At 49.1% G+C, this 15692-nt stretch overlaps 1 protein-coding gene across 1 annotated transcript in view; it reads left to right on the top strand.

Moving 5' to 3' along the window:
- The window catches only part of OTOG (otogelin), a 99970-nt gene that overhangs the window by 25752 nt on the left and 58526 nt on the right, over positions 1 to 15692 (top strand). Inside the window, 7 exon segments of the mRNA XM_015566993.1 lie at positions 7686 to 7793; positions 9131 to 9269; positions 11127 to 11261; positions 11564 to 11710; positions 12010 to 12129; positions 13822 to 13938; positions 14508 to 14664. Of these exon segments, the coding sequence (XP_015422479.1) occupies positions 7686 to 7793; positions 9131 to 9269; positions 11127 to 11261; positions 11564 to 11710; positions 12010 to 12129; positions 13822 to 13938; positions 14508 to 14664 (923 nt within the window).

Raw genomic sequence — 15692 nt, 5'->3', positions numbered from 1 at the left:
CAGAGCCCTCTGGTGACAGTCTGGTGCCCCTATAATCCTCGCAAAAGCAAGGCCCACCCAGTGTCCCTCAGGTGGCATTAAAGCTGTGAAATCCATACGAGGTGGGTTTCGTGGGTTGCCTCGTGGGTGCTCTGTACACAGGTGGCTGCAGGGGCCCTGTACCCAGCTCTGTCAGTTCTCATTCCTGATCTGGTCTTGCTTCAGGTCTGGGCTGAGAAGACAGATGGTGCCATGACTTGGCATTGCAGGGCTGTGTCCTTCAGCCTGTGCAGTGGTCAGTGATCAGCTGGGAGTCGTGGGCCAGGCCTGGCAGCCAAGGGAAGTGAGGGGGTGGGGGGGTCAGGACTTCTAGGGTGGGAAAGGAAAGAGGTAATCATTTGGAGCTTTACTGGTTATGAAACACTTCGATATTACCAGCCCATTCAATCTCAGAGCATCCTTCAAAGAAAGGAGGGAAGGATCATTATTCCCATTTTGCAGATGAAGAAACTGAGGCCGGGGCAGGATGGAGGGAAATGGTCTGCCCTGGCAGCCATGACTCAAAGCCCGCAGTGCTCACTCTAAAGCCTGCGCAATGGTTAGAGTGTGCTTGCTCCACGAGGCCCAAGGCCTGTTCCCCTACACAGAAGTCACAATGTGGGTGATGAGCCTGCCCCTTCCTAGGCAAGGGCATCCACAAGAAGCCCCGTGAGGTCTCAAGAACCAGCGCAGGATCCTAGGCCGACTGCCACCTGCTGCCAGGCCCCAGAGGAGCTTGCGAAGGGTGTCTGTCACTGAAGGCCTCTGTGGCACTGTCCTGTGTGCACCAGACAGGGAGAGCCAGGGCCTCCGGGGTCAGGAGCGGAGGGCCAGTCACTGCCCAGCACGGTGGGAAGGCCGCAGAGGGAAGGTGGAACTGGGGGGTGGGGGTTGGGGGGGCGTGGACTGGAATGGGAGACTTGGCTCGGTTCTGCCAGTGACTCATCACGTGACCTCTCTCAACAGATCCTCGTCTGTAAATTGAGGGTTGAGGGCTCCCTCCCGGAGGGGACTAGGGAATGGAGGATTTAGCGAGACCCCTCTTGTGAAGGAGCTTTGGGGTTCTCTAGGGATGTATGTGCTCCTCAAATAATAATGTGCTCACGAATCTCCACCAGAGACTCTGCATTTCCAACCAGCTCCCTGGAGACCCTGTGCTGCTGGTCTGGGGACCTCAGCATCAAGGGTCTAACGCCCTGTCCAACACTCGGGACTCATTTAACCCTGAAGAGCTCAGAAGCCAGAGTGGAGTTCCCTTTTCACTCCCAGGCTCTGAAGGGGAGGAGAGGATGGGAAGGTTTCCAATGGGCTGGGTGACCTTGGACAGGTTACCCGGCCACTCGGGCATCTGTTTTCTTGTCTGTAAGGCCCGGCTGGCTGCTGGCAGGACCCGTCTGAGCGGGCAGGACCCAAATCCTCCTCCCCTGCCCCAGGCCTCTCACAGGTCAATCTAGGTCCCGGCGCTGTGCCAAGAACACCGCAGTCTGAGGGCTTCATGTTTGTCATTCATTATGTGGCATCACTTGGTTTTTCTGAGCCTGGGTTTGCTCCTCTGGGAATCGAGGGCAGTAGGCTGGCTGCTGGCAGGACCCGTCTGAGCGGGCAGGACCCAAATCCTCCTCCCCTGCCCCAGGCCTCTCACAGGTCAATCTAGGTCCCGGCGCTGTGCCAAGAACACCGCAGTCTGAGGGCTTCATGTTTGTCATTCATTATGTGACATCACTTGCTTTTTCTGAGCCTGGGTTTGCTCCTCTGGGAATTGAGGGCAGTAGCACCCACCCTGCAGGGTTCTCCTGAGGTTGAAATGAGACAGAGCTGCAAGGAGCCGGCACTGCTCAGCAGTGCTCCATGAAGACTCGTTCTCTTCCCCTTTTCAGCGTTCAACCCCATCACCTCCTGGGTATTTGCCCTCGTGGCTCATGTACCGTATCAGATGCCCCATGAGGAGCTCCCACACCTCCCACGGGGGCTTCTCCAAGGGAAATTATTACAACCTCAACTTGTAAGGAAAGGGCAGGCATCTCCTAGCCTCGTGGAGCATCCTCCTGGGATTTGGGATAAGGTTCTCAATGATGTCCAAGCACCGTCCTAGCAACCCCTGTTGGGGACCCTCTGGGCCCCCCTTGGCTCCCATGCCTCTCCCCATAGTGTTTCTAAGAACCTCAGGATGCTGTGTATTGCTGCAAAGGACCTGGCCACTGCAGGGGCCACGGAGGCTGGCGGTGTCACTGCAAGGGACCTGGGCCACTACAGCCTAGCACAGTGGTGATGTACTATCTCACCACCTCCTGGTGAGTTAGCCCCTTAACCTCAGGTTCCTCATCTTACAGTGGCGGAGAGTAGGCACTCATGTGAGCAGACAGCATTGTCTTCTTTCATTTGGATCCCATGCATTTGCAATTGTCCCCCGAGGGGGCCTTGGAACTAGAAGGTCCTTTAACAGTTGAGGAAAGGGCGCTCCACAGATTGAGGGCACCTGGGGGACAGAGGCCAAAGCTCCAAGTCTTTTCTCACTCCTCTCTGTGGTGGGCACGAAGCAGGTGCTCGGGGATGCAGTCAGGCCTGCAGAGGGCCGGAGGGAGCACTGGATGGTAGGTGGAGGGAAGACCTCTGAGGAAGCGTCTAGAGGCCGGGCCTGGGGCTGGAGGTGGAAGGCAATGAGCCAGCCCACTGCTGGTGCCTGATGCAATTATGGGGAGAGGAGGGGCAGGAAAACAATGTTACTGTGTCCATTCCCGGTGCTAGGCAGTGTGCCCAGCTCTGTAATTAGATTCTCATAATGACCTTGAGAGGAAGGTGTCATTATTTTCCTTTTACGCATAAAAAAGTAGAGGCTTAGGAAGGTGGCTTCAAGGAAAGCGTAATGGGTGAAGCGCAAGCCTTTCCCCCCGCTTCCTCCCACAATCGCAATGACATGCTGGTGATGGAGTAAATAAGATATACATCCCCAGCGACAAGGAGAACACCAGTGGGGTGACAGTGGACAAGATGGGTCCATCGTTTCTGAAGGAGGAATGAGCTGGGTGTGTGGAAACTGACCTTGTGAGCAGAGGTTGGCAGCTGATGCCTGGGCAGCCAGGAGAGCAACCTACTTCCTGCCGACAGCTCTAGGACAGGAGGCTCTGGGAATCCCAGAAGGTGGGTGGGAGGCAGGGAGACAGGTAGACGAGTCTCAAGCCGTGTCAGGAGCAGTTAGACCACTGGCCCGCTTCCCCACCCCCGGGGGTCCTGAGACTGCCCTAGTGCCACCCAGCAGGAGAGAGGTGGTAAGAGTTCCTAGAGAAACCAAATCCGAGGCTTTGATCTTAGGGGGCAAGGAGGGATGAGAGATGGAGTGAAAACTGGGAGATGGGAGGAAAACCTACTGGGTCCCCTGCCTCTTCCCCAGCCTGGTTCCCAGGTCGGGGCATCAAAGCTTTAGCCTCCCAGGCCACAGATGAAAGAGAATTCTTCTCTATATAATTGGCTGGGGCTAAAGAAAACAAACAACAGAAGCTGGCATTTGGGGGATTCCCAAGAAAATGGTGGGTCCCCCTTAAATATGGAGGCTCCAGTCAGCCTTTGGTGCCTCACTGTGTTTTTTTTGTCCTTTTAATTTTTAAAGACTTAGGCATAACTTATATGTAATAAAATGCACAGATTCTGAGTATACAGCTGTGCTAAGCTTTGACAAATCTATATCCTCTTGTAACCCACACCCCTCTCAAAATATAGAAACTTCAGTCACTTTAAAAAATTCCCTCCTGCCCTATGCCTTTCCCCAGGTGGTCGCCCCCCCCCCACCCCATCCTTCACCAGGGCCTTCCTTTCAGCATAGAGAGCCTCTGGCTGTTCTGGGTGTTCATGGCCATGGACTCAGACAGTATGACATCGGTCTTCCTTTCCTTAGCATATGTTTTCGAGGTTGATCCACATGGCGACACTTTCCAGTTGTTCGTTTCTGTTTACTGCTTAGCAGTATTCCGTTGTGTGAACAGACAGTAATTCACTTACCCACTCAAACGCTGATGGCTGTTCCGGTTGCTTCCAGTTAGGGGCTGTTTTGAATAAGGCTGCTCTGTCTTTCTCTGGGGTGAGCAGGTTGGCATGGAATTGGGCCCCAGGGTGGGTTTCTGTGTAACCAGATGAGAAACTTCCAAATAATTTTCCAAGGCGCTGGTACAATCGTACACTCTCACCACGGGAGAGGGCTGGCCGCAGCAGCTTCTCACCAATGCTTGGTGTTCTCTGACTTTTTATGTTTTGTCATTTCAGTGAGAACACAGTCCTAGCTCACTACAGTTTTAATTTGTATTTCCCTAATGACTAACGATGAGTCCTTTTTCACAATCTGTTTGTACAGCTTCCTTTGCGAAGTGTCCATTCAAGTCTTTTGCCTATTTTTCATTGGGTCGATATTTAAAATTGAGTTGTACAAGCTCTTCATATATCCCGGATGGAAGCCCTTTGTCCGACATATGAATTGCAAATGTTTTCTTCCAGTCTGTGGTTTGCCTGTTCATTTACGTAATGTGTTTCGTATGTCTAAAGACTTCTGATGAGCAGAAGTTTTAAATTGTGGTGATGTCTAGTAATTGGCCATTTCTTTCTTTAGGATTAGTGCTGTCTGTGTCCTAAGAAATCTCTGCCAACTCCACGGTTGCAAAGATACTCTCCTATGTTTCCTTCTAGGAGCTTTACAATTTTAGCTTTTACATTTGGGACTATAAGCTATCTAAAATTATCATATTTTGTATATGTTGCAAAATGAAGTCAAGTTTTTAATTTTTTCTCTGATGGCTATCTACTGGTTCTAGCCTCATTTTTTAAAAAAATAAGACTTTCCTCTCCTTATTGAATTGTTTTGGCACTTTTGTAAAAAAAAAAAGAAACAACAACAACAATTGACTTTAGAAATGTGGGTCTATTTCAGGACTCTGTTTGGTTTCATTGATCTATTTTTCTATCTTTAGGCCTATATCACACTGTCTTGATTTCTAAAGCTTTATAGGAAGTCTTAAAATCAGAAAGTGATAGTGCTCCAACTTTGTTGCTTTTCAAAGTCTTTTTGGCCCTTCTAGGTCTTTGCATTTCCATGTAAATTTGGGATCAGCTTGTTAATTTCTTCCAAAGAGTCTCTGGGATTTTGTTCAATCTGTAGATCAATTTGGGGAGAACTGGCGCCGTCACACTCATGAGTCTTCCGGTGCACAAACATGGTGTTATCAGTTCATCTATGGAGTCTTCTTTCATCTCTCTCAGCCATGCTTCAGTTTTCACATAAAGGTTTTTGCACATTTGTTATTGAATTTATTCATAAGCATTTGATGTTTTTATTGTGCATTGCATCTAAGTTGTCAACTTTATTGACTTGATACTGTATAAATATTGCTTTGTTTTCCTTTTAATATCTGTAGGGTATGCAGTGCTGTCTCCTCTTTGTTTCTGATATTGAAGATTTTATTTATTTACTAGAGGCCCGGTGTACGGATTCGTGCACCAATGGAGTCCCTCAGCCTGGCCTATGAGGATCAGGCTGACACTGGCTCTTTGACAGGCCCCGAAGGGTCCCAGATTGAGAGAGGGCAGTTCCCGGGTAACACATCCTGGAATCTGGCTCCCTCCTCTCTGGTTCTGGGTGTGTCACCCAAGAACCACAGCTGCCAAGTTACAGCAGCTCAGCAGCTCCTGTGTTGAGCATCTGCCCCCTGATGGTCAGTGCACGTCATAGCTACCATTCAGAGTGTCTGCCCCCTGGTGGTCATTGCGCATGATAGCTACCAGCTGGCCAGTTGAACTAGGCTTTTATATATAAAGATTTGTTTTTTACTATCCAGTCTAACCAGAGCGTTGCCAATTTTATTGATCTTGTCCAAGAACCAACTTCTGGTTTTATTGATTTTATGTTTTCTATTTTAATTCTGCTCTTATTTCTATTATTTCCTTCTTATTACTTACTTTGAATTTAATTTGAGTTGATTTTCTAATTTAGACATTTTATTGCAATTCCTTCTTATTTTCTAATATAAGTATTTAAAGCTAAAAATTTCCCTGTAAGCACTGCTTTAGCTGCACTCTACTAATAGTGATACAATGTGTTTTTATTTTTTTGGTAATATTTTCTAATTTCCTCTTTGATTCATGGTTTATTTAGAAATGCTACTAAATTTTGGAATATTTGGAGGTTTCCTTATATCTGTTCATTCCTGGTTTCTAATTTCATTTCATGGTGGTTAGAAAATATTCTTTGTATGATTTAAAGGCTTTGAAATTTTTTTATGGTATAAAATATAGTTATCTTGGTGAGCTTTCCATGTGTGCTTGAAAGCAATGTGCTTTTATTGGATAGAGAGTTCTTTTATTGGATAGAGAGTTCTTTAATTGTCAATTAGGTAGAGAGCATTGTTAGACCTGTTCAAATCTTTCACATCTCTGATGATTCTTTTTGCCTATTTGTTCTATCATCAATGGAGTGGAGTGTTGGAATCACCAACTATAATTATAGATTTGTCTCTTTCACCTGTTAGTTCTGTGAGTTTTTCTTCTGTTTCGTTTGTTTTTTAGGCTTTGTTACTTAGTGCATGCCATTGAGGATTGTTATGGTCTCTTGATAAATTGACTCTTTTATTGTCATGAAATAGCCCTCTTTATTACTGTTAATGCCACTTGTCTTGAAGTCTACTTTGTCTGATGTTAATATAGCCATTCCGTCTTTCTTATGACTGGTTATTTCCCCCACCATTTACTTTAACCTTATCTGTGCTTTTATATTTCATTTGTGTCTTTTGTAAACAGAATATAATTGGATGTTGCTTTTTTAGCTGATGTTACAGATTCTCCCTTTTTATTGGAGGATTTATGCATTTGCATTTAATGTAATTTGACTAGATTCAATACTACCATCTAGTTATTATCTGTTTGTTCTATTCTTTTTTTTTATTCTTCTGCCTTCTTTTAGGTTAAGTATTTTCCAATATTCTATTTTATCTCCTTTATTAATTTTAAACTATATATCTTGGCATTTTTGCAGTGTTTCTAGAGATTATATGTATCTTTTATTTATCAGTTTACCACAAATTAATATTATTCCACTCTATGTAGAACATTTGCAACAATGTACTTTCATTTATTTCCTTCTCACTCCTATTAGTGTCATACATTTTACTTTTATATGTTATAAACCCCACAATTCATTGATGTGAATCTTGCTCTCAATGTTCTTATCTCTTAAAGAAGTTAAGAAATAATTTTTTACGTTTACCAACAGATTTTCCATTTTTTCAATCTTTTCATTCCTTCACATGGAGCTGCGTTTCCATCTTCCTGAAAAACTTCATTTAACATTTACTGCAGGTCTACTGGGTGTTCCATGGGGAACGTGGTCTGTTTATTAGTCTACAGCTGGTGCTGAGGGGCAAATGGCATCTAGCCTGGTAGGGGGACGTGGCTGGTAGGGCGTAGCCTTGCTTCCTGATGAATGGCAGAGCTGGGCCAACTTTGTGCCTGGTTTTTCCAGTTACCACGGTACCTCTGAATCCCACTGGGCAGGATGGTAGTGGTACATGGCCAGTCTCTTCTAGGGTAAATGCCAAGAGCCACCCTGGATGTCCATGTGGTTACGGGGTACTCCCCAGATGGCAGAAGTGGGAAGGGCGCTCTCCTGACCACCTGCTTACTGTGTCCCGCAGCCTCCTCAGACATGGGGATGCATGTTTCCTGCCAGAGGAGTGCCCATGCACCTGGAAGGGGAAGGAGTATTTCCCTGGGGACCAGGTCATGTCTCCCTGCCATACCTGGTAAGTGAAGGCCCCACCCAGACTCTAGCTTTATCTGGAGGTGGGGTGGGTAGATATGGGATGCAGGATCATGAACACAATCAAGCATGCCCCTTCCATATTCATGTTGTAGGGGTTTTGCCTCCATACACCAGTGTATGCATAGAAAGAATTTTAGGGGTGTTTTTGTGAGTATTTACATGAATGTGATTTGTTCAGACATGTATATAAATGTATACATGCATCTTTGTAAACTTGATGATGTGTTTGCATATTTATATAAATGCATAAGGTGGGCAGAAATCCAAAACCCATAGAGTGTATACATGAATGTATATGCAAGTGCATGTGAATAGGTGGGCATTCATAAACTTGAATATGTTAGTGAATATATACAATTATGGATTTGTGTATGTATACAGGTATGTTTATATATATGTGAGCATATGCATTCTCACAATCAATGAGGCCTCTCAACAGGCTGGGCAGCTTCTACTGCGGCCACCTCTGCCAGGTGCCTCAGAGGTTCCAGCTGGGGCTTTCCAGGGCTCCGAGAGTCCTGATGCTCCTCCAGCCTTCGTGTATCTGCAGGATGGAGGCAGCCCTGACATGCTCCAGGGGCCAGGGGCCAGCTCAGGGGCCCCAAAGCCCTGGCTCCTGCCACTCTCTGGCCAATGACCAAAGCATATCAGCTAGAGCAGTGGGGCTAAGATGGGGAGGGGAAGGAGACAGGACCAGGATGCCTCAGCTCATTCCAATGGGGCCTCCCACCCAGTGGAACCCAAGTCTTGTCCTAGTCCCACATCACATTCCAGTAACTGTCCAAAGGGGTCAGACTGGGTACAAGACCCTGGGTACAGTGGCTTTGGGTCAGGCTGGGTACAAGGCCTGGCTGGGTACAGTGGCTTTGGATCGGGCTGGGTACAAGACCCTGGGTATAGTGGCTTTGGGTCAGGCTGGGTACAAGACCTGGATAAAGTGGCTTTAGGTCAGGCCAGGGACACTGACCCATGGTCTCGTGTTTCAGATATGAGCGTGTTCTGTACGAGCCCTTCCCAGCCCCTCAGCTCTCCTGAACTGTCTCTTGTAGGCTGAGGAGCATCTCCTAGACTCAGGGTTTCCTCTCACCCTAATGAGTGTGTCACATGGAGTGTGCAGAGGCTGTGTGCTCCAAGGGTGGTTTCTCCTACATAAAGGGATGCACAATCCCACCCTCCAGGCTTCTGTGGGAGGCTGATGATGTTTATTGGTCCCTGGTCCAGGAGCACACAGTGAGAGCTCAGTAGGCAATGTCTCCGTCAAGGATATTCAGGGGGTTGGGGGTACCCTGCCAGCTGGTCCGGGTGCATGTGTTTCAGCGTGTGCCAGCAAGGCTCCTTCCAGTGTGCCCTCCATCCCTGTGCCGCCACCTGCACGGCCTATGGCGACCGGCATTACCGCACGTTTGATGGGCTCCCGTTTGACTTCGTGGGCGCATGCAAGGTGCACCTGGTCAAGGTGAGCCCCTGGATGCGTCTGCCCGGCTGGCTCCATGAGGGCCCTGGGTAGCTGAGGCTGCAGACCTGTCAAAGCCTGGTGATGCTCTGGACCCCAGTGTGATGCTGATTGGGTAGTTGGGGGATCTAAGCCCTGGAGTGCGGCTATCCAGAGGTGGAAGGAAATGTCGAGGAGCAAGCCAGAGGCTGGACAGAGCTCACCAGTCCTAAAATGCTCCACTGCCTGTTCACTCACCATTATAACCGTGGGTCCTTGTGTTCTTCTGTCTATAGTAAGAGCTAGTGCCTTTTGAACTTTTGTTATGTGTATGGTGGTCGACTGAGCACTGTTTGTGGATTATTTTACTTCATTCTGACAGCAGCCCTACGAGGTAGTTATTGACCCCATGTTATACTAGTAGATGTAGCAACTGGGGCTTCGAAAGGGTAGGTATGTTGCCCAAGGTCACACTGCCAGGCAGTGGCAGAGCTGGGTCAGGTTTGAACTAAGAAGCCTGACTGGAGAGTTGGTGCTTAAGGAGTCATGTGGAGGAAGAGGCATGGCGATGGGGCGGGGCACAGTAGAAGCAGGATCCCCTCCAGCAGGAGGAAAGGGTACCAGCAGGGTAGGTGGGAGGGTGCCAGAGACACACCAGGGATCCTTGGTTTTGCTAAGGGCCAGTCTATTTCACTATCTATATATATATGTAAAAGAGTAATATGCAAATCAACCAAACGGCAGAACAACCAGAACAACCACTCGACCAATCGCTATGAGGCACACTGACCACCTCTTGGTCCCTCCCCCTGGCTGGCAGGCTCCGATCCCCCAATGGCAAACAGGGAACTGGAGGATGGGAGGCGGTGGGGGTGGGACCAGCTGCCGGCAGCCGGGGAAGATGGCCCTGATCACAGGCCAGGCCTAGGGACTGTACCTGCACACTAATTTCGTGCCCGGGCCTCTAGTGTAATAATAATAAACCTTTTATGGAATGAGTCCTATCTATGGGGCACATAATTTCAAAGCTCCACAGACCCCATTTTATTTTTTAAATTTCAAAGCTAATATATGCCTTTCGCTAAGATTTAAAATAATAGAATAGCATATATTAAAAACAAATATTCTTCCTCATATATTTCCTGTTCCTAACAGGTGTGAATCCTGAAAGATCATTTTTCATCACACACACACACACACACACACACACACACACACACACACTTTGTTTTGTTTATATGGATAAGTTTCTACAATTTGCTTTTCCCCCCACTTAGCAGTATACCTTGAACATTATCTCATATAGTGGGTGCACACTTTTTTCTTTCTTCTTCCTGTTGAATTCTGCAGAGAGGACATGCTCTAGTTTTTTATTATTCCCTCACTGATGGATGTTTAGGCTGTTGCCAATATTTAACTGCACAATGAGTACTTTTGTGAAAGTATCTCTAGACTTTTAGAAGTGAAATTGCTATAAGAAGCATGTACATGTAAAATATGGCTTAATGCCTGTAAATTGCCCTCCAGAAAGGCTTACACTGCCACCTACCTTTATCACTATATGTGAGACAGTGTCCCTTCCCCCACGTGCCTGTTCTCCTATTATTCATTCATTCATTCATTCATTCATTCATCCATTCACTCATCAGATACTTTTTGGAGAGTCACTACATACTAAACACTGCACTGGGTGCCCCCTCACCCCCCCCCGCAGGGGACACTGAGCTTCAGAAGACTGAAGTGGGTTGCCCAAAGTCACACAGCTAATAAGAAGTAGAAGTGAGTTGAAAGCCACTTCAGAGTTCGTGTCCCTCTACCCCCGTGCCTCTCAGCAGACCTCTTCTCTTGCTGGTTCACTAAACTAATTTGTTTTCTCCTCAGAGCACATCAAATTTCAGCTTCTCTGTGATTGTAGAAAATGTAAACTGCTACAGCTCTGGCATCATCTGCAGGAAATTTATTTCCATTAATGTTGGGAACTCACTCATCATCTTCGATGACGACTCGGGAAATCCCGTAAGGCCTGGTGCAGGTGAAGGTAGTAGGGTCACTTGGCAGGTTAACAGGGGCTGAGCCCGGAAAAAGGCTAAGGACTAGTTTCTTTACCACAGCAATTTCTCTGGGAGCCCTGGAATCAGTAGCTCAGATTGTTCCTGACCTTGGCCAGGGTCAGGAACACAGAGGTCAATGTCAAGGTGTGAGGGAGGCATAGGAGTTGGTGAGGTCCCGGGGCTGGGCAGTGACCTGTAGCCAGGCCCAGCTGTCCCAGGTGTTGGGGGACACTTTGGCCTCAGGAATGACCACCTCTGTCGCCTCAGAGTCCTGAGAGCTTCCTGGACGAGAAGCAAGAGGTCCACACGTGGCAAGCAGGGTTTTTCATGCTGGTGCATTTCCCGCGGGAGCACGTCACCCTCCTATGGGACCAGAGGACCACAGTGCACATCCAGGCTGGGCCACAGTGGCAGGTAGTCACATGACAAGTGACCCTCCAGGAGCCATCTGCTCCTGCCTGGGGCTGAGCCGAGCCACTGGGTGTCCGTGGGTGAGCTGTACCCTCACGGGGGAGCCAGCAGCAGCATGCCTCTGTCCTGTCCTCCCCACCCCTTCTTCTCTGACCCTTCACCTTCTCCTCTTCATCCTCTTCATCCTGGGACCTCAGTAGTTGCTTCTGGGTTCAGGACAGATTCCTGGGCTCATGGCAACCCCCTGCCCATGGTTCACCCCTGGCGAGCCTGCAACTGACATGGGTCCTCTCTTCTTCCAGGGCCAGCTGGCGGGGCTCTGTGGGAACTTTGACTTAAAAACCATCAATGAGATGAGGACCCCGGAGAACTTGGAGTTAACTAACCCCCAGGAATTTGGCAGCAGCTGGGCTGCTGTGGAGGTAAAGCCCCCGTGAGCTGGGCCCTGGCTAGCGCGAGAGGACCTGGCCCAGGTCAAGCAAAAGGGACACTGGTGTGAGGCTGCTCCTTCTTCTCTCGGCCTCTGAGCTGTGTCCCCAGCCCAGACTATCCTGTGGCCCAAGGACACCTACCATCCCATCTCACAAATCCGTGCACACCTGCCCTGGGCCAGGCTCCGGGGGGGGGGGGGGGGAAGGATTGGGAAGGAGACAGTCTCTGTCTAGGAGAGATGACCACCTAGCAGGAGGGCGAGGCTTGTTCAAGCATCACCATCTTACCCACGTCTGTGCCCCCAGTGCCTGGCACTAGGTCTGGCAACAGAGGAGAAGCCAAGAGAGACCCATGTGGGGTGAGGCAATTTGAGAAGGCTTCATGAGGTGGTGGAACTAGTGTGGTACTTAAAGAATAGGACCAACTTAGAAGGATGAATATATCAGAGAGAAGACCTCTGAAAAGGGAGAACAATATTAGCAGAGGCAGAAATGAGGAGGGTGTCTGACTGAGGCTGCCAGGCTGTGAGCACTGACCCTGGGTTCTTGTCTTGGGTCATCAGTGACTTGGGTAACCTTAAGTCCCATCTTCTCTGGTCCTCTGTGAAGGGTTTGTGCCAGGAGAGGTATAGTGAATAGATTTCATCTCATCTGACAACTCTGATCTGCGAGAAGAGGCTGCCAGGGATGCTATGTTGAGAGATATCTAAGGCTTGTGTCAGGCTCAGTTGGAAGGAAAACTGATTAGTTATCTCTGCCATGGGGCAGCAGTGGAGGGTGGGGATGAGTGTTACATAGTCGCTTTTCCTGGATTGAGTAGTTTTAGGTCCTTAATTCTCTGTTGGGGAGCAGACAGAGATGCGCCCATGTGGACTGGGGTCAGGACAGCTGTCAGTCATGGCCTGGAGCTCAATGTCATCCTAAGGCGGGACAAGGCTGTTCTCACAGCCTCAGAAAGATGTGCTCTGCCCCATTCTCGTTCTGGAGAAGCTGAGTGGTTGACTAACCTTTATTGCTCCCCTCCTTCCACCAGCTATTTCTCTCTTGCTACTCGCCTTGGGCATTTCCCCGGGAGGCTGTAGTGAAAATGTAGGCCTGAGGGAGGAGGGGGGTCAGCTGACATCAGGAAATCGTTTTATCTATAGCTGTGCAGCAACAGTCCCTCGGGCTAAACAGCAGTCAGCCATCTACACGTATGATCGGTTTCTGTGGGTCAGGAGTCAGGGCACGGCTTGCCCGGTCCTCTGCCTCAGGTACCACAGGCTGCAGTCAAGCTGTCCGCTTCGGCTGGGCTTTCCTTCGCTTTGGAGGGTGGGGTGGGAGGATCTGCTTCCTCACCCACTCACGTGGCAGTCAATAGCATTCAGTTCTTTGTAACCGGGTAACTGAGAGCTTCAATTTTTTGCTGGCTGTTGTCTGGAGAGACTCCAGCAAGATGGGCTCTACAAATAATGCAACAGAGTCATGCAATCACTGACATAACCACGTCCATCCATCACCTTTGCTGTCTTCTGTTGGTTTAAAGCAAGTTCTAGGCCGCTCCCACTCTCACGGGGAGGGGGTTATACAAGGACATGAACCCCAGGAGGTGGGATCAGGGGGTCACTCTAAGAGTCTGTCTGACCACATCTGGCAACAGGCGTTTGGGGGTAGGGAGGTCCACAGCCCTGCCTTTGCCCTCAGTGCCCAGACACCCTCGATGCCCGGGACACGTGTGTCCTGAATCCTCTCCGAGAACCGTTCGCCAAGAAGGAGTGCAGCATCCTGCTCGGCGAGGTGTTTGAGACCTGCCACCCTGTGGTGAGTGGGCCCCAGCCAAAGCCACTCCTGACCCCACCTTTCTCCTCGGGTCCCTCCTGCTCTCAGACCCCAACCCCCGTCATACTTCGGGAGAGACACCTCAGGCCTAGAGGGGAGACCCATTGCTGCCATTCCCCTGCCTCCAGCTCGGATGAAATAGTCTGTCCTGTTTCCCCAGACAACCCAGGACAGACAGCAGGACAAACAGAGCTGTGCCCTTTCGAGCCTATCTCCACCTGGCTCTTCCCCGGGCAGGAAGTTCTTCTGAACAATGAAGAAGTGGAGACAGAGGAGAGCTGGGGCTCAGCTCTGCTCCGCAGCCTCCAGGCCCCCAAGGCAGCTGTCTCTGGCCCAGGCTGGCAGTTCATGCCCATGTCTGCTCCTCAGCCCCACCTCCAGCCCCAGGATCCAATGGCTTAGGCCCTGATCCTGCCTGCATGGCAGCTCACACCATCCTGTGGTCCCTTCGTGTTTCTGCTGCTCCCTGAGGCTGATTGGCATCAGTTGAGAATCTCCCAGGTAAACATTCAGGGTCGGTCCTCTGACCTCTGACTTCTGACCTCCTCTAGGTTGATGTCACTTGGTTTTACTCAAACTGCCTAACAGACACATGTGGGTGTAGCCGTGGCGGTGACTGTGAGTGCTTCTGTGCCAGCGTGTCCGCCTATGCCCACCAGTGCTGCCAGCACGGGGTGGCCATCGACTGGCGGACCCCACGTCTCTGCCGTGAGTGTCCAAGCACCTGAGGGGGAGAGTGGGGCCCTCTGTGGGCAGGCCTGGGGCGGGGACCATCACTCTGTCTAGCATTCATTGAGTACTTACTCTGTGCCAGGCACCAGCTGCTCTGTGTGTATCACTCATTATCTAGAGGCCTGATGCACAAAAATCGTGCAAGAGGCTCGGCCCTCGCAGCCCTGGCTTCGTCCGGAAGGTCGTCCAGAAGGTCGTTTGGCTGTTTGGTCTAATTCACATGTTATGCTTTTATTAGTATAGATTCTTTACCAACTACCCTATGAAAGGACTGTTTATTCCTGTTTTAGAGTTGAAGAAACAGGTTAGAGAGAGATTAAATAAGAGATGCGCAGGTTCACCCAGTGAGCCTGGCTGTAACCTATGCTCTTAACCACTGTGCTAGAGGAGTCAGGAGTCCTGGATTCCAGGCTCAGAGCTGCCATTTGTGACCTCAAACAAGCCTCCAACCTCCCTGGGGCTCAGTGTTCTCATCTGAAAAAGAATAGACTTGTCCCACCAGGTTTATTGTGAGGGTCAAATGGGATAGTGAATGTAAAAGCCCTTTGTCAGCTGAGACCTGTTGTCAGAAGCAGCCCAAGACATCAGCATACCTAGGGCCTTGTGGTTTACAAACACTTTTGGTTGCACACTCTTATCAAGTAAAAATATCTTGAACACACACACATATGCATACACAGGTACACATACATGTGTATATTATCAGCATAAATGTATATCACGAAATAGATAAAAAAGTAAATATTTTTAAAATGAAAAAAATATAGAGAAATTTAAATGATTGATTATTGATTATTTCTTGCTGCATAACAGTGATCTTCCTGGTGCAAGCACGCCTCACTTTGCAGTGCTATGGTTATTACACAGGCCTTGGGTCTGAACCCTCTGGGACTCAAGCTCCATCAAGCAGGGTGACCTGGGCACATTGCTTGCACTGAGCTGTAATCGAGGGTTCGGGGGACTGTACCTACCTTGCAGGGTGCTGTGAGGTTTACATGAAGTTC

This window comes from Myotis davidii, unplaced genomic scaffold, assembly GCF_000327345.1.
Source record: "Myotis davidii unplaced genomic scaffold, ASM32734v1 scaffold1363, whole genome shotgun sequence".
In the NCBI taxonomy this organism is placed as follows: Eukaryota; Metazoa; Chordata; class Mammalia; order Chiroptera; family Vespertilionidae; genus Myotis; species Myotis davidii.
This window is presented reverse-complemented; position numbering and strand designations above follow the sequence as displayed.